Source organism: Thermobia domestica, chromosome 3, assembly GCF_964235325.1.
Source record: "Thermobia domestica chromosome 3, izTheDome1.hap1.1, whole genome shotgun sequence".
NCBI classification, from domain to species: domain Eukaryota; kingdom Metazoa; phylum Arthropoda; class Insecta; order Zygentoma; family Lepismatidae; genus Thermobia; species Thermobia domestica.
Genome location: NC_137456.1, coordinates 65,816,669 through 65,840,320, shown reverse-complemented (window position 1 = coordinate 65,840,320; position 23,652 = coordinate 65,816,669). Strand labels below are relative to the sequence as shown.

At 36.6% G+C, this 23,652-nt stretch overlaps 1 protein-coding gene across 1 annotated transcript in view; it reads left to right on the top strand.

The window, feature by feature from the left end:
* Positions 1-23,652, top strand: part of LOC145680460 (uncharacterized) — a 45,554-nt gene that overhangs the window by 5,692 nt on the left and 16,210 nt on the right. The window contains exons 2-3 of the mRNA XM_081751022.1: positions 3,172-3,928; positions 7,698-7,825. Coding sequence (XP_081607148.1) covers positions 3,188-3,928; positions 7,698-7,825 — 869 coding nt within the window. The 5' untranslated portion in view covers positions 3,172-3,187. The remainder of the gene's footprint in view (positions 1-3,171; positions 3,929-7,697; positions 7,826-23,652) is intronic.

Genomic DNA, 23,652 nt, shown 5'->3' with positions numbered 1-23,652 from the left:
ACGGCCCTGTTTGACGACCCGTTCTGGAAGTTGACCCTTGCTCAACCACTGATTGTGCACATTTCAATTTCGGAAAGAAGAAAAGAAACTTTTTGTCCATATGACGATCTGTTTCAGGAAACTCACATCAGGCAAATTTTCATCAGTTTTTGGCACACATCCACTCTTCTCTGAGCCTGAGCTGCAATCAACTTATGTGACACAATGTGGGGGCACCTGATGCTTTTTCCGAGTTGGTGAAGGTAACGCATTACAGTGAACTCATGGCAAGTTGGTTTGACAGTCGTCGTGTGCTGATGGATAGATTGTCCTCAATGGCGTGTCATATAACCTTAGATTCTGTTACCCTAGGGCAGCCGAACCTTGGCTGATCTTCAGTATTTTTACAACCTGCACGAAATTTCTGGAACCAATGAGTTTCTGTGCTGTGGTTCACTGAACTTTCGCGTTACAAATGTTTTAGGTTGCTGCCGCAGCGCTATGCCCGAGTTCGAACTTATGCAGTAACAGTTCACCCATCAGACTTTGTTCAGCTCATCACTGCCATTAAAACCTGACTAAAGATAGAGCTCCCTCGTGGATAAGCGGTTAGCATACGCGCCTTTGGCGTGGGAGTCCCGGGTTCGATTCCCGGCGGGAGCTCATGTGGTTCGGATTCCACGTTAATCAGTAGGTCCACGTCTCATATAGCCTCGCTGCTGAAAGGGACGCTAAACTAAAATCAACTCAAACTGACTAAAGATACGAACGGAGTGATGGCCTCCGTGTCAAATAGTCTTTTTGGGCCAGTGTGATCTTGTACTTACGATCGATCACGCGCATACATGCTCCTGCTGATTTGGGTTGTGATATTTGCAAGACTTATGACCTACCCTTGTGTTAGTAATAATAATATTTTAGAATTCCCAAACTACCATGTTTATTTTATTCATTTATTTATTTGGAAATTTTTGTATTTGAACGTCTTTTTTCAATATTGAAACTATGAAAGATGTTGACATACAGCAAAATCTGAAAGCCACGTGTTTTATGCTCGGCACGATCTCACTATATGAAACTTATCTGTCATAGAATATTAAGACGAGCAGACCCTTATTCACATAGCACAAAATATTGCATCGACATACAGAACCGATGTATGAGCGTATAAGCCTGATCCGTCATCGAACCCGAGTTTCCGAAATAACCCCTTTGGATTAACTATCCTTCTCCCAGGCCGCCAGCACGATTTTGATTGCAGTGCGTACATCATGTGTGGTGTATTAGAACTGAACTATATGAGAAATTAAAGTAACGGCTAAGCTTTTTCTTACATTTTTTTTCTCACATTGAATTTCAGAGTAAAAATGTACGACTGTGGCGATGATTGTTCCCGGGTCTTCTGATAACCGTGCCGGTACGGTAGCCATTATGCTATCCAGTTCTAATGTACAGCCGGTCCTGGATGGACAGAACTATATGGTGATCTAGTGGTTACACATGGTAAGCTGAAGTTTCAATACACAGTGTATATATAGGAGGAGGGTGGTAGTCTCCCGGCGCCAAATCCGGGCTGTATGGTGTATGATGAAGCAAATCCCCTCCAAAGCTATCCAAGAGCTCTTGGGTACGCTTGGCCGTGCCTTGTCGTGAAAAAAAAAAAAAAAAAAAAACCTCAATATTCCATGTCTGTACACTTCACACAGTTGGCGGTGGATTTCAATTGACTTTTTTTCCCGACAAAAACAATCGTTAAACGCAACTCACAAGAGGCGGGATTTTCTATTGCAGCGCACATTGTAACACGTCACAGAAAGCACATTAAAAGCGTCACAGTCCCCACGCTACCACAGCTAGATGCGTACTCAGTGTGGCAACGTTCTGACAGCAAGATGGCGATTCTAGCGCCGCCAACTGCTGCGATAGGCCAAAATGTCTGGTACTTTCTAGACAGTCCTCATATATATTTTAATTATGTACTAACCTGAATAATTATTCCATTTTTTTCGCCGATATTTCAAATGCACTGTTTGGCCATTCTTCGTCAGAGCCACAGGCTTAAGTCTTTACTTTAGTCTTGTGTTGTATTTCAACATTGGCATAACAAAAGGAAGAAAAAATAAACCTTATAATTTTGTCTATCTATCCCAGTAGGTATGTTAACTTACCTAATTGTTAACACCTAATTAACAATTTATGTTTTAAATTTATTTTTATATATTTTTAAGGAACACTTATTTCTTAAAAGTGACAACATCCATCCATTCAACCGACGACTGCTTCAAGTTTATTCGACGGTAAAAATATAAAAATACTCCACGCTTGGATAAATTTCTGATTGCGTTTTTTATATAAAATTGGGGACGCATAACCCAATGGAACTATTATAGAGCGTTCACCTCTGGTGCATGGAGTTCTTAGTTCAATCCTATCCCGCGTCAAGTGAACCTATGTCGTGGACAAACACTGTGTTGTGGGGGGAGGCTGTCTCAAGGTTTTCTTCTTTTTTTCCACTTCTTTGATTCCACTATTATCATACATCTAATCATCACCGTCTCCGTTAGCCTCAGTGCATAATCGTGAGACGTTAAACTAAAAAAAAAAAAAGTTACAGGACCTTCTGGACTGTAACATCTATATATTAGCCCTAAGTTCGTTATATTATAATTTCTGGAACTAATTGAAACGTAATTTACTCACTAATTGTTGAATGGTAATACTCAAGATAAAATATATTTAAACTGATATATTTTCCGAAGATTTTCTGCATTTACGTTTTTATTTTTCACAAAGTTCTTTCTATATAATTGAAAATACATCCACTGTTAATGGCTTCTTTACGTATTATATCAAAACTATCTAGGAAAACATGTTTATACATGTCTGGGCATAAAGAAAAATGATATACGATACGGATTGTTGTCCATATCAACATATACATGTTTATAAATGTTATCGTTACAGGACGGATATGTTTAAAAATACTATACTATGCTATATTATATTATACTATAGACACCAAAGTTCAAATTACTCTAAAAAACGTAATTAGAAATTTATTCAAGCATGGACATTTTTCCATTGACATGAGCGGTAGTTCTTTTCAATGTACGTCCTTTTCAATCTATTGCTTCAAGCTTATCTTACTTTGCATGAATTGTGATCTTTTATTTTCCCTTTTCATTTTTGCAGATCGTAATCGAGAGAAATGAGTAAGGAGAGAGGTTCTAAAATAAAGGTCCGTGGTGACAAGATACCTGAATCAGGAGACTTTGTGGAAATTGATGAGACCGATTCATCAGAGGCGCAGAGCAGTAAGCGAGATGACCAGAGTGAAAGCCACCATAGTCACAGTACAGAGAGGAGTGAACGACGTAAAAGGGATATTCAATTCAAGAAAGGCCGACGTCCAGAAGAAAGTGAAATAAACACTGATGAAGCGATATCAACGCCTGAAAAGACACCACGAAGACGAAAGGAAGGCATTGCTAGAGACTCATCTAAGACAGGACGTAGAGTAAGCAGTGTTGCTACGGACTCAGGTAGTGGTAGTGAAGCGAGGAAAAAACGACGGAAGAGCCGTCAACAATCTGTTGAAATTCCGTCTGTGACACCACAAACAGTTATAACCGCAGAACTTCGAGAGCTTCAGGAGGATGTTGTAGATATTCGAACTGAGGACAATTCCGCTGGTGGTGATGGAACCCCTGATCTGTCTGTCTCACAAAGTCAGCCTGCATCCAAAGTGTATGTGCAACACAAGACAGGCTTTGTTGCCAAATCGCGAGAGAAGGCTTTGAAAGTGAATGTTCCAAAACCGGACTCTCAAACATCTTTAGCCACATTTACGGCAGTGGACATAGCATTGCTTGTGCAGAGAAAATTTCAGCTGTTGGCTACGTCTTGTCATGGATTATTAGCGGGTTTGGCGTTGTGGCATATAGTAGTAGTAAGTGTACTAATACATTTTATTTCATTTTTGTAGACACTGCATGCTTGAAGCACAAAAGACCTCAACCAAAATAGCCACAGAATAGTAGATTGCCTCTATAATATATTAGCAGGATTCTATTGGTTAGACGAGATTGAGGAATAAACTAGAAAATTGATATGTTACTCGTATCTGAGATGGTAGAAAATCTGACAGGCAAGCGAGATGTCGGGATTGGAATCTGTCAGTTTAACCATAAGATTTTTGTGTATTTTTTTTTCCATGATGTTAAATATTTTGCTACTTGATTAAGTCGAATAAGCTGCCAATAAGTGTCCATTACTGACAGTTACTTGCATTATGAAGCGTTTAAGGTACTTAGTTACGCAGATTTTTCTTGACTAGAGAGGGAAAAAATATCTAAAACTCAGGAATCTGATACATAAAATGTAAAGTTCAGAGTTGGGTCTTACACTAGAATGACTAAGAAAATATTGAACAAGCAACGGAAAACTGACAAAGCTGTATGGTGTTTATCCGAACATGTAAAAGAATTAACACGCATACAAAAAGGTGTGACGTTCTTATTTTAACAAACTACAAAATTATTGGTGTATCCAAATTATCCGTTGTCATTATGTTCCTGTTTAAGGGTTTCGTTGGTTAGAATTAGAACCAAAAGGAACTGTGTAAAACGATCGATCTGGATAGGATTCGGACTCCTTTCAGTATTGCCACCAGTAAATGATTCCGACCGGACAGCTTCTTGTATTTTTATGTCTTTCTCCACTTACACTTCAATCTGTTTGTTATTGTTCTGCGAGATTAGCACAGCTTATTTTTATCAGTTATCCTCCGTGGATTAGTCGGTAGACTTGTCGCCTTTGTAATCAAGCGGTCTCGCGTTGAGTGCAGATGGAGGACAGTTCCTCTCGGGCGCAAACCAAATAGTGGCTTCGATCTCAATGTAAGCTTAGAATTGCCAGATTTTTCAGACAGATATATATATATATATATAATCAATTCATTGAAGCGAGCTTCTACCAAACAGCATATTTAATAAAAGTGTCCGTTTATGTGTGTTAAGTATAATTTTTGTTAAACTTTTTTTTTTTTTTTTTTCGTAATGAAACATGGCGTTTATTTTCTTTGACGCTTAAAACTCCCAGTTGGTTAAAACCGGTTTGGCTGGCCTAAACCTTAGTTTAAATAATAAGTTTAAAAAAGCAATTGGTTTGAACCAAAAAGAAAGAAAATAAAAACAAATTTAAGGAGCAAATATGCCACAAACCATTGGAACTTCATGGTGATATTTCCTCATATCACAAACCATCTAAAAGATCTTATCTCTTATATTACAAACCCAGGAAACATAAATGTGGTTTATTGAGATGAAAAATATTTTCTGCTTATGATATATGTAGAATGATTCAAAGCCAAATGATACGTATCTTTATTCAGTTCTTTTATTAATATGCAAATTGAATTAAATCGCAAAATTTGTAATTCAGTGAATTAACTTGGACTAATTTAGGTCTTCTTTACTCTGTAGTATTTTGAAATTGTTCATTTGTATCTTTTTGTTCTTCGTAAGTGATTCTTAAAATAGTTACAAATATGCGAGATCAGCACAGCGTATTTTTATCAGTTATCCTCCATGAATTAGTCGGTAGACTTGTCGCCTTTGTAATCAAGAGGTCCCACTTTCTAGTCCAGATCGAGGACAGTTCCTCTCGGGCGAAAAAAAAAAAAGAAAAAAAGAAAGAAACAAGTACAAATGTGACATTGAAAATGTGCACATAACAAACATACGTGGGTCATTCAATATATAAGTTTCCCTAAACCGTAGAAAAAATGTTTTTTAAGATACATTTATTAACTATACATACATGTGTAGGTGTGCCCTTCCTCACCTCTCTAAATAATCCCCATTGATATTCAGGCATTTGTCTCACCATTGCACCAATTCGTCGAAACCATTTGCAAAAAATTAGGATTCTGGCTATTTAGCATTTTCCTCACAATTCCGCTTTACTTCTTCATATGTTTGAAACGTTCAACGTGCAATGCAGACTTTAACGTCGAAAAAAAAGATGGAAGTAACTCGGCGCTAAATTGAGGCTGTGCGGAGAGTGAGGGAGCCGTGTTACGCAAATTCTTTAATTTTGTGTGTTGTTTGCGTGCTGAGTGGTAGTGCGCATTATCGTCAAGAAGAAGAAACCAGATCGCTTGTGTTCAATTGTGTTTCCTGAAGAAGAGTTCAGATTCGACATAAGCGATCTGATCTCCTGTTAACTAGTGATGAAGTGAAGTTGACTGTAGGGAGAGTGTTAAATAACTAGAGCCCCGATTTTTCACAAAGGGTTTGGACAAATTGGTTCAACGGTGAGATAGATGCCTGAATCTCAATGAGGATCATGTGGAGAGGTGAGGAAGAACCCACTTACACATGTACGTATACTTGACAAATGCATCTTAAAAATAATTTTTTTACAGCTTAGGAAAACTTCTATATTGAAGGACCCACATATATGGTTTCACATACTAATAGTTTTGATTGAAAACTGGATCAATTTCATCAAAAACAGTGGCGACACAGAAAACAAAAACAACAACAAAATTACATTACAATTCCCGGTGGAAGCTTATGTAATTGGGATTTCAAGTTAAGATGTAGATCTCCGTCTCATATTGCCTCGGTACTGAAAGGAACGATGAACTCAAATCCAACCAACCAAGTGGTTTTCACAAATCTTTGGTGCATTTTAACTGTGTTTTAAAAAAGACTGCATCTCTCATGCTTTGTTATATGTTCAAAAATATAGTCGCAATACATACCGAAATTTACAAGCACTTCTACCTTTATTAGTTCACAGTATCTCCTTTTCTTGACAATATATATCACGATCCATCGATCGAAGCTGCGATATGATCGAGACGATGTTGACAGACGAAGGTTAAGATCCTAAAACCATTCTTAATGATAAGGTTGGGGTACCGGATAGATGGAAGGTAAAAACGGAACCTGTTAATACTATCTTGGGTTACGTTTTTAAGTGTGAAAAATCAGTTCGTTTAATAAAAATAAATAAATAAAAAAAAGCACTAACAAAATTTTATATAAAACATTTTAAGAATATCCAATACTATAACTTATTTTATTGTTAAAAAAAGAGATCCCTCGTGACTAAGCGATTAACATACGTATCTGTGGCGTGGAAAACCCAGCTTCGATTCCCGGCGGGAGCTCATGTGGTTTGGATCCCACATCTCATATAGCCTCGCTGCTAAAAGGGATGCTAAACCCAAAATCAAATCAAATCAAAGCTATTATTAAAAGACGAATAAAATTGTTTTACGTTTAAAAACGTAACACGTGCTAGAAAAACGTTAAACTTATGGGAACAATGTAAAATCTGGCAACCGTATTTAGCCTGTAGATCCCGTCCTTCATAACCTCGTTGTGCCACAAGGACGTTAAGTTCAAACAAACTTAAATCTATCCATATGTAATCTAAATAAATAGAGCAAATAATTAAAAGAACTATGGGTTTTGCCAGCCCTAGTTAAAACTAGTGAACTCATCCCAACTACAGCTTCTACTAGCATGAAAATTTGATAAGCTTGCTTCTTCTGTACATGGCAACTACAATGGAATAAAAGTTTAGTATATTTGAAAAATATGTTATAATGTGTATATGAATCCTTACAGATTGATTTAATGTTTAGTTTACATATTTACATTTGGTTCTTTACTGAATCCTATAACTTTTCTGTTCTATTGTAGGTTTACACTTTTGATGCCCATTCGGGCTTCTACGTAAATTTTGTAGCTGACTATTCCTATCTTGCCCGTCCGTTTCAAACAATCTTCTATCTGCTGACTGTGATATGCGTTATATCAGTGTTTGATAGGTACGTACGTATTTTTGTTATTTTGCTTCTCATTTACTTCAATTTAAATATAATCTATTGAAGGGAAGCATATAGCGTATAATTTTATTCGAGAAGATAACCTAAGTAATCAGTGTATTAATGTAAGTAGAACAAAAACTTAATAATAAGTACGTAACTGTTGCATTCTATTAAATTAAAGAAAAGGAATAATAAAATGCTTATCGATGATTTTAGCGAGTTGGCCGGGAAAGGGCTTTTAGCGGGGCGTATCTCTGTTCGTGCCAAATGTGAATTAACGAATAGTTTCACAGTATTAAAAAGTAAGTTTCGTTCAGTAAGTTTTGCACACATGAGTATAATATTTTTATTAGTTACAATATGATGATGAAATTTTAGGTGAACACATTTTGATCGTTTGCATTCAAAATGGTAATAATAGTTATTTTCTATTGTTCACAAGTAAACCACAATGACACTGAAGTATACGTCAGGACCCGACAACGGTTGGTAATGGAATTCCTGTTCAAAACCGGTGACGAATCAGTCACATCAATTTATAGGAAGTTCTTCCGGTTTATGGGGATCACACCTTGGACCGTGTCAGTATCCAACGTTAATTGCAGGTTTAAAAAGCGTATACTTTCCGGATCAGGCCAGAAAATTATGCCTCCTTTTTCTGGGATCAGTACGGTGTCATTTTCATAAACTTCTTGGAACTTGGCTCCTCAATTAACAAGGAGCCTTATTATTTGTCACTGGATAAGGTACGACGTGTTCTGCAAACTAAGAGACCGGAGCTGCAAGGTAAGATAATTAAACTCCATCATGACCATGCCAAGCTTTACACAGCCATAATGACAACAAAAAATCATGAAAATGGGATGGAAAATCTCCCTCAGCCTTCCTATAGTCCGGACTTGATTACTTCGGGATTCTTTCTATTTGATCGTCTGAAGGACGACCTGCGAGTAAAAATATTCGACAGTGACATGGCTCTCATTTCTCGTGCTAAACAATAGTGTAAAAAAGTCAGCCAGCTGAATTTTACCAAAGTGCATTCACGGCATGGAAAGAACGTTGGACGAGATGCGTCACAGCAAAATGGAGGCTATATTGAGTGGCATAATCTTGTGGACAACGAGTCAAAATATGTTCACCTAAAATTTCATCATCAAATTGCAACTAATAACAATATTACAACCATCTGTGCAAGATTTATTGAACGCCCTTTGTATTATCACACCTCGACTATAAAAAGTCCTCTTCCCCAGGGGAAAATCTTTAATGATCATTGACTTTAAATGGCGTCGTGCGTTCCCATAGTGTGTGTCACAAAAGTTCAGGATTTAAAAATCGTGAAGCATTTAATAATAATTTGTTAAAATCAATTTTGAGACAGAGTAACCAGTCAAAGCCTCTATCTACAGTACTTCATAGAAGCTTACAGTCTTATATTATTTAAATGTATATTATTAATAAAAGTCAAACAAATGTGTTGCGATGTAGTGGATGTTCAACAAAGAAGTTGGGAGCCACTGGGTGTAAGTATCAAACTTAAAGAATAAGTTTTTAATATACTAAAAATATCAACGAACAAGTGACTATCAGAGGTAAATAAGAATTTTGTGTTATACATTTTCATTGAAGTGCTTAAATATGCATAGTTTAACTTACTAAGAAAACTGTTCCTTACTTTACACGACGTGTTATTTATTGATAGCGAAAGTAGTTTAAATGTACGCTGTCATTTTCCTCAGTAAATCTGCGTGAAAAGGGGAATGCGGCGTAGGATCGAAACTGCGTAGCATCGAAACTGCGTACGATCGAAAAATTCAGCTCAAAACCTGTTTCGATCCTACGCAGTTTCGATCGTACGCAGTTTCGACGCTACGCAGTTTCGACCGTACGCAGTTTCGATCCTACGCAGTTGCCCTGAAATAATTTAAGTTTTAATCATGCGCTCAAAAAAATATATTTTTTTTTCTCTCTCTTTAATTTGTTTAACCTGTGCAGCTATAAATTAGGGTTATATTCATGGACTCTACACGACCTAAACTGCGTAGGATCGAAACTGCGTACGGTCGAAACTGCGTAGCGTCGAAACTGCGTAGGATCGAAACTGCGTACGGTCGAAACTGCGTAGCGTCGAAACTGCGTACGATCGAAACTGCGTACGGTCGAAACTGCGTAGCGTCGAAACTGCGTAGGATCGAAACTGCGTAGAATCCACACTGCAGGTAGGATGGACAAGTTACAGGCGTATGGATTGAGAATCAATTATGATTTGTAATGATGACTATGTCAGAAGTGTAATACTAACTTTGAAACAGCTTCGACGGAATATAATGTAAAATAGTTATGTAATATGAAGAATTTAAAGTAATGAAGAATATGATGTATAATGAATATTGAAGGATAATAATAATAATAATGTTTAACGAATATTTCGATTGTAAAGATATTATTTCTAAAGGCTATCAGAAAGTTAGAGAAACAAAAGTCAGATAAAGATTCATATGCTGTTCTGTGTGTACTTGTCTGCGTAATATGAATGAAAATTTATATGATTTTATGTACAGCTTAACGACCTAATCACCAGTTATTCATATGTATGTCAACAACGTTACAATATTGTACTTCGCTTTGGGAGTTTCTCATTTGTACGCTGAACCTCAAATCGATTTATAATTGGAACACGTACCCGTGGGGGTAGGAGCATTTCAATGTATTCCGTTACATTTCACAAAAATATTTTTAACCGTAAAAGATTCGAAATTAAACTACTATTCAAATAGAGAATAAAATTACGAAAGTTTACAACTATTACTGGAAATCAATGCTGTCATCCATTTTGAACATTTTAAAAGAACATGGTTTCTAATGTATTGAAATTTCATTTCTTATGAATAGTTTGAAACGTTGTAAATAGTTGTAAAGAACCTGCAGAAAATTCGTCAAAATCCTCCTACAATGGGGAAGCCGTGTTAGACATGGAGTTAGTGGATGCAGATGGTGGCATTGGAAAAGTCCGGGTCTCCCGAGCACAGTGGTGATATCAGAAACCGGGCCCCAGCCATGAGGCTCCAGAAAAATGGGGTCCCGAAGTTTTGGGCGCGGGTTCTTTCTATACGCCTATTAAACATGGAATTGTATGTGGGTGGGTGGTGAAGTTTTTAAATGTTCGGGTCGTCTGAGCACAGTGTTAACGTCAGAAATTGGGCCCTTGTCTCAAAGGTCCAAAAATGGTGTCCCGAAATTTTGAGCTTGGCTTCATTATATTTTTCTTTTAAGCATGGAGTTATTGGATACATATTGTGGTGTTGGAAAGCTCCGGGACCTGAGACTCCAGAAATGAGATCCCAAAAGTTTGGGTTCAGGTCTCTTTTATTTGCCTATTTAACATGGTGTTGTACTATAGTGTTAGCGTTTGAAAGGTCGGGGTCGATTAACGAAAGCGGTAATGTCAGAAATTGGGCCCTGGCCTCGAAGCTCCAGAAAATGTGGTTCCGAAATGTTGGGCTTGAGTCCACTCTATTTCTCGTTTCAGCATGGAGTTGTTGCATACAGATGGTGACGTTGGAAAGATCCGATTCCCCTCAGCACAGTGGTGGTCAGGAACCGGGCCCCCAACATGGGGCCCCAGAAATGGAGTCCCAATGTTTTGGGCATGAGCCCCTTCTATACGCCTATTAAACATGAATTGTTGTACGAAGGTGAAAAACTTGTATCTTCGTAAAAAAAAAAAAAAAAAAAAAAAAAACTTGTATCTTCCTTATAATTATTAGATAATAATCTCAGCTCCTAAACACGTATAAAAGATACCGAAGTTATATTTCAGCAAAAAACAATTACCATAAAACATCTCTTTGCATGTGTAATGACTGAAATGTATTATACTTTGCTTCCCTCCCAAATAAATAAATAAATAAATAAACGATTACAGTCGATAAGCGTAAATCTGGCAGAACCTATTTTCCGAAATCTAAAACAAATCACGCAGATTGTTTATTGCTTGTTCGCGATTGTCCACATCACATTTTCGGTTTTTCATTGTATGTAATTAACTATACCATAACAGAAATTCCCGCTACGAACAAATTACACGTTAGGTATACGCCTATGTGTCTCGAGGACTTCCGGGCCGCAGTGGCTTAGTGGCAGAGGGTTCACACATGCTGCGGGGCCCTGGTTCTATACCAACTTGCGCAAAGTGGGGTTTGTGGTGAACAAACACCGTGTGTGAGGGTTTTCTTGGAGTTTCCCTTTCCCACAACTCTTTCATTTCACCATTCCATTTATTCTCATCATCTGCGTCTCCTTTAGTCTACCCAGGATGACAGTCGGACATAAAACTTAAAGATTGCATTTTCATTTTCACATTTGGAGACCCTGTATCTGTGTTCCTTGAGTGCCCCAAATGCTAAATAATAATGGGTTGGAAGGCCCATGAAGTTTAGTACCTGGTACACTCATTATCTCAACTTGCCCAAAAAGTTAAGGGCTCACGTTAAGTTAACGCCCCAAAACTTTGATTTTCACACCTTATTAACTATATTGGCCCAAAAGATGAAATTTGTTAGCCCATCGATCTTTATCTCGACTAGCCCAGAAAGTTGGGAGGCTCTGGTGAAGTTAGCCCCCAAATTTTCGGCGCCTATATCACATTAACTATGGGAGAACGAAAGCTGAAATTTGGTAGCCTATCCAGCCCGTAGACAGTACTATGTAGGCCATTCATTCTCTGGACCAGCCCAGAAACTTTGGGGGGGGGGGGGGGGGGGCTCACGTTAAATTAGAGCCCGAAATCTTTGGCGCGCATATCTCATTAACCCTTTCGGGACAAAATCGATTTTGGGGTTTTTGGTAGACTTTCAGTTAATGATTTATTGCCCAAACACTGTTATCCCGATTGATATCGTTTACGTCTTGTATTTTAGAAGAGGGACATGGCTATTTTTTGGTGTAAGTTAGATTGCAGTGTTGCTAACGGGAGGGATTATTGAAAAAATGTAGGAGTGAAATTTAAAAAAAAAAATCCCTAGCCGAATTTCATGATTTTTTCCAGCTGGGAACACCGAAGCCACAGGGGTTCAAGTCACCTAAAAAGAATTTTCTGGTATGTTGACAAGGTACAGTAAAAACCTGAAGTCGCTGGCTGCCATACAAAGAGAGAAAGAAAAAACTCTCTCATAATACACATCAAATTTTGGCACTTCTTACGCGTCAGAAGCAAAAATCAGCATACATGGTGGTTCACCGTCTTCCCTAATTATTCAATCGTGCTCCTCTATGGTGCGTTTTGTAGGCCAAGAATGATTCCAAACAGTTGTACGTTGGTTTGAATATAGCCAAGGACACTGAAATAATAGGGGGGAAAGGATAAACTTCCCAAATTTTTTACAAACAATTACAATTAACATTTTCTGTAGCTGGCAACATTGCCACCACTCAGAAGCAAACAATTTTAAAGTAATCTTTGGCCCACCAATAATATATTCAGCTAGTATCATGATGATATCTCTCAAATTAAGCATGTAATTTTAAAAAGTATATCATTTTTCCTAGAAAGTCACTATTATCCTTAAAATTATGTAATATGGTATACTGTAAGACCGGAATTGTAGTGTCCCCAATTATCCAAGTGAAACTTTTTATAGTGCGTTGTGTAAGTCAAGGATGAGGCTTCCAGAATCTGGTATGTTCGTTCCAATGTAGCCAATAGAAGAGAAGGAAATAAGAGGCAAATTTTAGAAGGGAAAAAAGGAAATTTTTACCAAAAAAAGTCTGGAAATAAATAGTTCTATGGCTGGAAATACTGCTAAGAGACAGATGCAACTATCTTCAAATAAACCTTAGCCCACCACTAATATATCCTGAAAGTATCATGTCGATATTGAATAAACGAAGCTAGTAATTAAAAATTAATAGATTATGGTAAATATAAAAGTGAGAAAAATCAAGGATTAGAACCTTAATACGAAAATGAAATGAAATGAAATCTTTTAGTTTCACGTCCTACGGTTATGCCGGTTAGGCTAAAGTAGACGCTGATGATGAGAAATGAATGAAATGGTGGAATGAAAAAAGTGGAAGGAAACGGGAGAACCCCGATAAAACCCACACACACGATGTTTAGAACCTAAATACGAATTTATGGTGCGCCTCCTAATTACGCAATTGCAACGATCTGTGCCCAAGTTTGTTCAGTAAGGACCGATGTTTGACTGACGTAGTTCACTTGCGCTCGGACGTATAGGTACGGAATTATAAACATAAACTTCGAAAATTGACAAATCTGAAAATACTTTATCTTCGCATTGAATTTGGACCCCTCCTCCAAAGTAAGTTCATGCGTATGGTACGTACCACCATACTACGATTTTTAATTTCAGTAAAAATCCCTTTGTTTTCTTGCCCCCAGGATAACTATATACTCTGCCAGTTAATATGTTTAAAACATTTGGAGTGATGTATCGTCATGTGTATAGATTAACCTCTTGCACACAGAGAATGTTTCTTTTCCAAGATTTAAATAAAACTGAAATGTTTTCCATTTCCATACAGAATTCAATTCACCTAAGATGTCCAAAGTTCACCTAAGATGTCCAAAATTCAATTTACCTAAGATGTCCACAACAATTTTTATGGAGGTAGTTGGAGAATACTTTATATCATAGGCCCGTAGTTAAACTCCCTCTATAAAAATTGTTGTGGAAGCACCTCAGGATTCTGACATACGCATTTTTGGATAGGGCACATACTAGTTCCTAAGTTAAGTCTTGACCCGACTGCGGTAGGTCCCATAGTTTTGGAGCTATGGGCCTTTAAAATTCCTTTTTTCATGTTTTTGGCAGCCTATAACACGTAAACCGTCGCTTGTAGAGGGATAAATTCTTAAGGTCTTTTGAATTTGGCTAATCAGAGTGCTCCTTTAACCCGCGTATATTCGACGATAACCGTTCGGGATAAAATCTGCTCGCCATGTAGACCTAATTTTATTACAAAATGACGACTGTCTATTTACTTTATTTTGTAGTTCTTCCATATTCACTTTCAAATGATCGGCGCCAGTTGCCATCTAATAAAGTTGATGCGTTTGTTGCTTCTAGTACACAACCGCTTTGAAAAAGAAGCAATAAATGCATCAAATGTGGGAGATGAATTTAGAACACCAAAATGGTACATGCCTAGCACATCTTGTGCTGTTAGGGTTTCTTCAGAAACATTTTGTAAAACAATTGAAAACACATCGCGCGGTTTGTATTTTGAAATTTTGCGTATACTTGGATTTGTTTAAGTATTTCTTTCTACTGTGTTTGCCTGTAGCTTCAGTTCATAAGCCTTTATAATTAGATACCCAACATATATGGCAATCACGCAGAAAACAACACCGAAGATTCTACACTTGTGTTAACACACAGGCTGTGTGTCATTTCAACTAGCGGCATTTGACACACAACTCCAAACGGAGAGTGAGCTGTTCTAACCACTTGTTTGTGTTATATTTTAACACAATCGTGCTAACACATAGGCATGTCGTTGAAATAATACAACGATTTTTTACAGTATAGGCACTTCCAGTAGAACTACAAGGATTAAATTTGGCAAAGTTTTTAGCCTCCTGGGACTATATAGAAAATTTCCAAAAGTGAATATTTTCCATTTTTAGCAGCTTTAAAGAGACAAAAAACTGTAATTTAAATAGACTTTTTGGATGTACAAAATCTCATATTTTAGGTACCGTAATTGAAATCGGAATAAAAACTAGGAATTTTGGTATGTTAGTAGGTTTATGAGGCGCGAGGCCGTAGGATGAGAAATTTTGTATCTGGCGACAAATTCCCACCTACTTAAAACTAAACTGATTATATAAACATTCAATTTTGCCAATTGCCAAGTTCATAAAGAAATTGAAAATCACAGCAACTGGGTAAGTAAGAAAATGCTAATCCAAATGTCAATTGAAAGAAACGGAAGTCTTTTAAGTAAATATTGGCAGCAACGCATTCTAATTTTCCAACTTGGTCAAAAGTTAGCAGGGTTGGAAAAAATACAGTTTTTTTTTTTAAAAAAAAAAAGAACAAAACGCGTGTTTAAAACATGAAAAAAGTGTTTAAAATGTTTTAAAGATGTTTTAAAAAACACACAAAAAAGTAAAAGTACATGTTTTAAACATTTTGAACAGTTTAAAATATTATTTTAAACATATTTCAAAATCGTGTAATCACGTATTTATTAAGACTTTTTGCTCTTTCAACCGATCTTTTCATTTATTTTATTCTCTTTAAGACTACACAGTGTTGGGTACAGAACATTTCCGTATAGATTAGTAATTTTCTACTTATTTCATATAACGACCCCTTTTATTACACCCTCTTGCCAGTGACTCTCATACAGTAAGTATTTTCTTGGATATAGTAAGCTTTTAAGGTAGATTTTAAAATTTACCAACTATAGAGGTTTCACACAATCTATCAATATACATGGCAAAACAAAAGTCCTCACCATCCTTGTGCGTTGACAACGGGTAGAGGGAGAATGATGAATCTTGGAAGTGGTCTGACACATCAGATGGTGCTATCAAGCATCATGGCGAACATCTGTGCTTAGTATTCGAAATTTCAAATGCAAATGGTGTCATGTTACATGAGGGCTAGAATTTTACCAGAAATGCTGTTGTGCGGTTATTTTAACCATAAAGAAAATCATTTCGAGTTACCGCTTCTAAAAGTTTTGTAGTTATGCCTTTAGGGGCTAAGCTAGCGTTTCGTGGAGGCGGGTGAGATTTTTGTTGCAAAATTTGATTACTACTTCATAACACTGGTGCTAATAAAATTATTTTATAATAATAGGGCTACGTTTTCGAAAAGTAATGTTTGAAGCACACTTCATATTGTGCTAACTTTATATTTTCTGCAAGTCTATGTAATTGGTTGTTTTTTGAGTCAAAAATTTATTGACGAAAGGTAATATTTGGGGCGTTCAGAGTACAATAGATCCAAATCCATTTTCAATAAACTTCAGTTTTCCTCAGCAAATGAATTCTATTTCAAAAAATAATACTTCACAGTCAAGAATCCAAAACAAATGTAACTAAAACCATGCGAAAAGGCGTGGGATAGTTTCATATGACAGCCGCTAGTAAGGGCGTCAGTGGAACAGGAGGGCAACCACCCTCATCCGCACCCTGCATTTCAGATTTTGGGGACGGTAAGACAGTTTTAGAAATCTTTTGATAAGCAAAGTCCAACAGAATAAGCCTGAGGTAATTACACCGAATAAATACGAAGAACATACAGATGATTAAAACTGGGAAGTTGCTTAGGTCCAATTTCCTGAATTTTAAGCAGGCCCGAAACTCGAAAGTAGAGCCACCTTTGAAATCCTTGGGTAAAAAAAAATATACAAGAAAGCAATATAGGCCTATAGCTCCTTACGGCCAATGATCAAAATCCGTATTTATTCGGTGCAAGGACTTCAATTTTTAAATGTTGGACTTTGCTAAGCAAAATGTTTCTAAATCTGCATTACTGCCCCAAAAATCTGAAATTCAGGATAGAAGGCGGATGATTTCTAAACGAACGCCCCTATCTAGCGGCAATCATACAAAATTCTAGATTCCTTTTTTTCAGGTAGTTTTTCTTTCTTTCATCTCGGATTCGTGGTTGTGAAAATATGACATTTTACGTCGATGTATTCTTTTGGACACATTCTGCATTTATGTAACGTAATTATGCATCATTGACTATGACATTCGGAGCTTGACTTGTTAATCATTCCAACGCTGCAACATACACAATACAAGTATAATGTTAATATCTTAAATGTATGAGCAAGGAGGGGGAAGGGAAAATTAGCTCTCCTCCCCATTCCGTCAACGCCCTTGTCTAGCGGTTGTCCTATGAAACTCTAGTCCACACGCTTTCCCGTGGTTTTTGTTTCATTTATTTCATACCCTATGCTACGAAGATATTACGTTTGCTGAGCAAAAGTGAACCTTTCTGAAAATGAACTTGGGTCCCTTGTGCTCTAAATGTTGAGTTGAAGCCAAATTTATCCTGCAACCCAAGTTTGTTCGAAACATATAAAATTAGTTTGTTTAGTTTGATTGATTACATCTTGCATCAGTAGCAAGGCTATATTAGACAGGGCTTTTTGTTTAAAGTGGGATCTGACCCACTAATTTTGAAATTTTACGTGGGATCGCAGTCAAAATCTATACAGCAAATTCCGACGCCTCGTGTCTCTATCCTCAAAAATTAATGTTAAAAGACTGAATATTGCACCCTGTAGCGTGGTACATACATACAAACAAACAAATTGAGATCAAATTGTCCCAGACCTTGACGTTCAGCACTAACGTTATAATAAGTATCACACTTGGTTAGTTACGTGATCGACTGCCATACCTTGCGTTTCTCACCTGGTCTCTTCATACAAGCTATGCCAAGTTGTAAAGTTTCAAAGAAAATTTAGAACTGTGGTGGGGAAGAGGTACGAAATAAAATTTTCATAATATAATGAAAAAGATATTGTTGATACAAAATTAGTTGTTACCTGAAGTTTCCAGTTGCATCTCAGCCACACCACTGACGTTAGATTCATCAGAAGCAATTTTCGGATCAACATTTTTACCATTTGTTTGGGTTTCCATTTTTACCAAGCATTGCATTTTTTATAATGATTTTCGTTCTTGGAACTAAACCACCCATTTCTTTCTTACACGTTTTGTGACAAACTCGTTTGATCGTTTACTTACCTGATTGAGTTTGAGTTACTCTAATAAATTTGTATCAAATCATGTCCTTCTTTTCTTCACGCATAATCCATGTTAAACGATTCCATGTTGTACGGAGACAGAACTAACATGTACTGTACAAACGAATGCTTGCGATATTTTAATTTCAGAACCTCAACGTCGCAATGAATACAATACAACAGTTTGTTTCCGTGATAATTATTTTATTTATTTTTTAATATCAGTTCTATAAGTAGTCCAACCTTCGACTACGACACTTTCTCGCAAGTTAACTGAGAAGCATTTAAACAATACAATATACGTTAAAAATAAGGGGGAAAAGAGACAAAATAAATTGTAGATCACCACATTGACCTGCTGTAGCCACGAGAAATCAAACCATTCACATGGGAAGAAAATAGTCTTCTGATTGGGGAGCACTTTTGGACAGTTCTCTTGCTCTGGAAGATTTCTTTTTTTTACGAACATAAAATAAAATGCAAATAAACATATGTTTAAGACAAGTCTTCAAAATAAACGTGTTTAAAACAAAATGTTTAAAACATAAACAAAATTTGTTTTAAACAAAATCAATTGTTAAAAAAAAGTTTTAATCATTTGTTTTAAATATTTTGTTTTAAACAAAACAACCCTGGAAGTTAGTAAATTTGGGACGAAGCCCAAACTAGCAAAAACTTGAACTAATTACATGAACCTTCGATTGTGCCACCTGCAAAGTCTATAAAAGAAGTGACAATTCACAGCAACTAGGTAACTAAGAAAATGTTAAGCTAAGTCAATTGAACTTAACGGCAATCTTCTGAACAAGGAATTTGCCAACTTGATCAGAAGTAGTGGCTTTTGGGGGGAGGATTCTCCTTTCTCCCTGCTGAGACAAGACTTAGCTTTTTTGGTCCTCCTGAATAAGTCATAGTCCCCCAAGAAAAACTTCCTGGGTACACCCCTGTATGATTATTTAATTATATTTGTCACTATTTTATTTCTCAGTTTCGTATCTATGCACTTTCGATCGTACGCAGTTTCGACCGTACGCAGTTTCGATCGTACGCAGTTTCGACGCTACGCAGTTTCGGTCGTATACAGTTTTGATCCTACTCCGATTTTTCCCTATATAACTTCAAAAAAATACTAGTACTTAATATTCTGTGATTATAAAATAATTGTTTTTTTATTGTTCGATCATAAGACCTTATCTGTTTTCGATCCTACGCCGGTTTTAGTTTCGATCCTACGCAGTTTCGATCGTACGCAGTTTCGATCGTACGCAGTTTCGACGCTACGCAGTTTCGATCGTACGCAGTTTCGATCGTACGCAGTTTCGACCGTACGCAGTTTCGATCCTACGCAGTTTCGACGCTACGCAGTTTCGGTCGTATACAGTTTTGATCCTACTCCGATTTTTCCCTATATAACTTCAAAAAAATACTATTACTTAATATTCTGTGATTATAAAATAATTGTTTTTTTATTGTTCGATCATAAGACCTTATCTGTTTTCGATCCTACGCCGGTTTTAGTTTCGATCGTACGCAGTTTCGATCGTACGCAGTTTCGATCGTACGCAGTTTCGGTCGTACGCAGTTTCGGTCGTACGCAGTTTCGATCGTACGCAGTTTCGATGCTACGCAGTTTCGATCCTACGCATGTAACCCGTGAAAAGCGCTTCTCTTCATGTGCATAAAGTTTCACGAACTGAGGAAAGCGACAGTGTTCACTGAAACTACTTTGGCTATCAATAGCATGTAGCATTAGAGAAGAATCCTTTTTCTCAACTTTTTTTTCCCTGTAATAATGAGGAAAATTGTTTCTAGCAGTGTAGCGTAAATTGATAAACTGTTTTCAAATAGAACTGCAAGTTATTTGTTTTAAATATAACATATTGAGCAGTTCAATACTCATCATCCTAGGCTGAAACTCACTCTCGAGCATGAATCTGATAGCTGTCTTCCTTTTTAAATTTACTTATTACCCGATATCACAATAAATTTATAACAAAAGTATATCGAAAACCCACTGCAGGCACAACTTACTCCATCCACCACTGTACAAGGCCAATATTTGGAAGAATTTCTTTTGTAAGGCATTACTAGTTTGTAATTCTTCTTGTGATCTCAATGATGAAATACAGATTTTATATCAAGTAAGTTAAAGGAACGGTTATAAGTTACGTACCTTACAAAAATGATTTAATCAAACACGTAGATCGATGCACGTTCCTAAACAGTATCTCCAGAGAAACAAAAACTTGATTAGGAATTCCTTACTTTCCAAAATTATTGACTAAAATTCAACGTATTCTTGTTAAGCATTACATACACGGTTCTTCCGGTATTCCCCCGAAAAATGTTTAGAAGTATCTCACTGACTTTAAAAGTTATTTTGTTGATCCACTAAATAAGGCTACTATTTATCGTACTCAGTGTGAATGTGACTCTTCATATATACGTCAAACCAAACGCAATATTAACACCCGAATTAAAGAACATACTTAGACAATCAAAAAAGTCATAAGAAGAGGGTATGTTGAGATTGTCACTTCACCTAAAACAACATACACCTAATATAAAACAGGTTAATGTAAAAAGGTCCAGGGAAAACAAAAAATAAGGGAGAGTAAAAAAAAAATCATTTTTATTCGTAAATATAAACCGGCTTTAAATCTGAATCCTGGTAATATTGATAAAAATCTGGTTACCTGCCTTTGATGTGTATTTTGGATCTGGCACCAATGTTGTAGCATAAACACTGCGCTTCTTCCAAACTCATATCTTTGTTTCTTTCTTTCTTCCATTGTCCTCTGCTCATTGTGTTCAGTACCCACCTTTACGTTATATTTATTTGGTAGTATGTATTCCTGTTCCCATACCGTATATTTCTTACTTATTTTTATCCTTATTATCTTATCACTGAAGACGGAACCAGCTTCTTGTCCCGATACGTCTGGAGAATATTTAGTTTTCTCACGGGAGGATATACTTGTAAGCAATCATTTTTTGTTATTTGAATCATCCTTTCATGCGCCTACATAATTTATTTATTTTTTTTTTTTTTTTTTTTTTTTCAGGGGCACTTGTTGAATTTTCTTCCTACCTTTAAAAATAAGAGTTTACTGAAGGGTGGAAATTAACATTTGCTACTTTCTCAAAAACAGCTCTAACCGTTTCATTCCTATTTCATAAATCAATGTTCTACCCAGGGCCGGATTTAGGCATGGGCCACATGGGCCTGGGACCAAAGCGGCAAATTTTGAGCGGTGGTATTTTTTTTTTTAATATTTTTAAAAAACTATAAAACTATTGAAAATACATATTTCACCAACGACTCAATAAAATAAGTGAAAGCCATTTTTTTTAATGGCCGTGACTACGATAATGTTATATAGCAGACTAGTCGTAGCAAATATTATCATAAGTCAGTTGGTTATTATGGTGGTTTGATTAGTTGTCGGTGGATCTGCTGAAAAGGGCGGCAGTAAACAAATTAAAATATATTACATAAAATGAGCAATAAGAACAGTAATAACTGGTAATAGTAATAATTATAATTTAGTAGCAAACGTAAAAGTGATATTTTAAGAAGTGGATTCAGGAGAATGGAAGTTTTGGAGAGCGATGCGATTGGTGTGGTAAGGAGCGACAATTTCGATAGGGTTCATGGCCGCAAAACATGGAAATCCGGCTCTGGTCCTACCAACAACCCTATAATATGGCATAAATTAATTTTCTAGGGAAAAGAAAATCCAAAAGGGTTATTCTTGGGTGTGAGTTTTCCATATTATGTTCTCAAAAACGACATACGGAATTTTGTTCATATTTCGTAAATAAATATTTCATTAAGAACCTGACAACATGGCATAGCTCGTTTGCCCTGAAAACATTATATCGTCGGTGCACCTCGAAGAACCGCTATGTGACATTTTTGTTGAAAATGAGTTATGTCTTGCAAATAAACCAGAAAGCTGTCAGGCAGCGTCGCTTATAATGTCATAAGTTAATATTCAATTGTTTCGCCACAACAATGAAAAATTACAGATTGAACGAAAGGTTCTCATCACGTACACATTGATTTGGTGTATACAAATCTTCTATGTGCTTATAAAGGCGCAAAAGGTGCTACATAAACACAAAAATACTAATATAGTACTGTTGAAGAAAGCTACAACAATGTGCAGTGCATAATACATGCAGTACCAATTTTATTATATTTTTAAAGTGTTTCCGTGTATATTTGGTAAAATTTTAAGAGTTCGGAATGTTTTTTGCTTCTCCTGAAAAGTTGTGGTTTTAACACATAGCGGTTCTTCGAGGCGCACCGACGATATGGGGTATTTTATTCTTGGAAGTGAGTTATTCTCAAGAAACAGCTCAGACGATTTTATTCATATTTCATTAATAAATATATTGCACAAATCACTTTTCACAAAAATATTTACTATGGTAGTTTCGGTGTTATTATCAATATTATTAACTATCTTCAAATATGACTCATGCGATTCTTTTTGATATCTCGTAAGTAATTGTAGGGGCCGCGGTGGCTCAGTGGTAGAGCGTTCACCTCTGGTGCTTGGGGTCCCGGGTTCGATCCCAGCCCCTGCCAAGTGAACTTTGTGGTGGACAAACACCGTGTGCGTGGGTTTACTCGGAGTTTTCCCGTTTCCCCCCACTTTCTTCATTCCGCCATTTCATTCATTACTCATCATCACCGTCTCCTTTAGCCTAACCGGCATAACCGTGGGATGAAACTCAAAGATTTTATTTCATTTTTTTTCATAAGCAATTGTTTCATAAATAACCCTAGTTATTTGCCATTAAAAAGTACACAAACGGTAGCTTACTTTCAACGCTGAGTTTTCTTCGAACGAAAGTTTCTGAACGTACTTTTGGTCGTATTTCATAAATAAATGTTTCACTAATAATTGAAGTATAACACTGTTTAGTTTCAGAAATCAGAGCGAGAAAGTTCAGTGTGGTCGTTCGTACCTTTTAGGCGAAGTGAAACGAATAAACTTCATAAAATACATGTTTTCTTTCCCCATGAATAGTTTATTGGTATACCTACACCCTGTGATTATAATTTTGTACAGTGT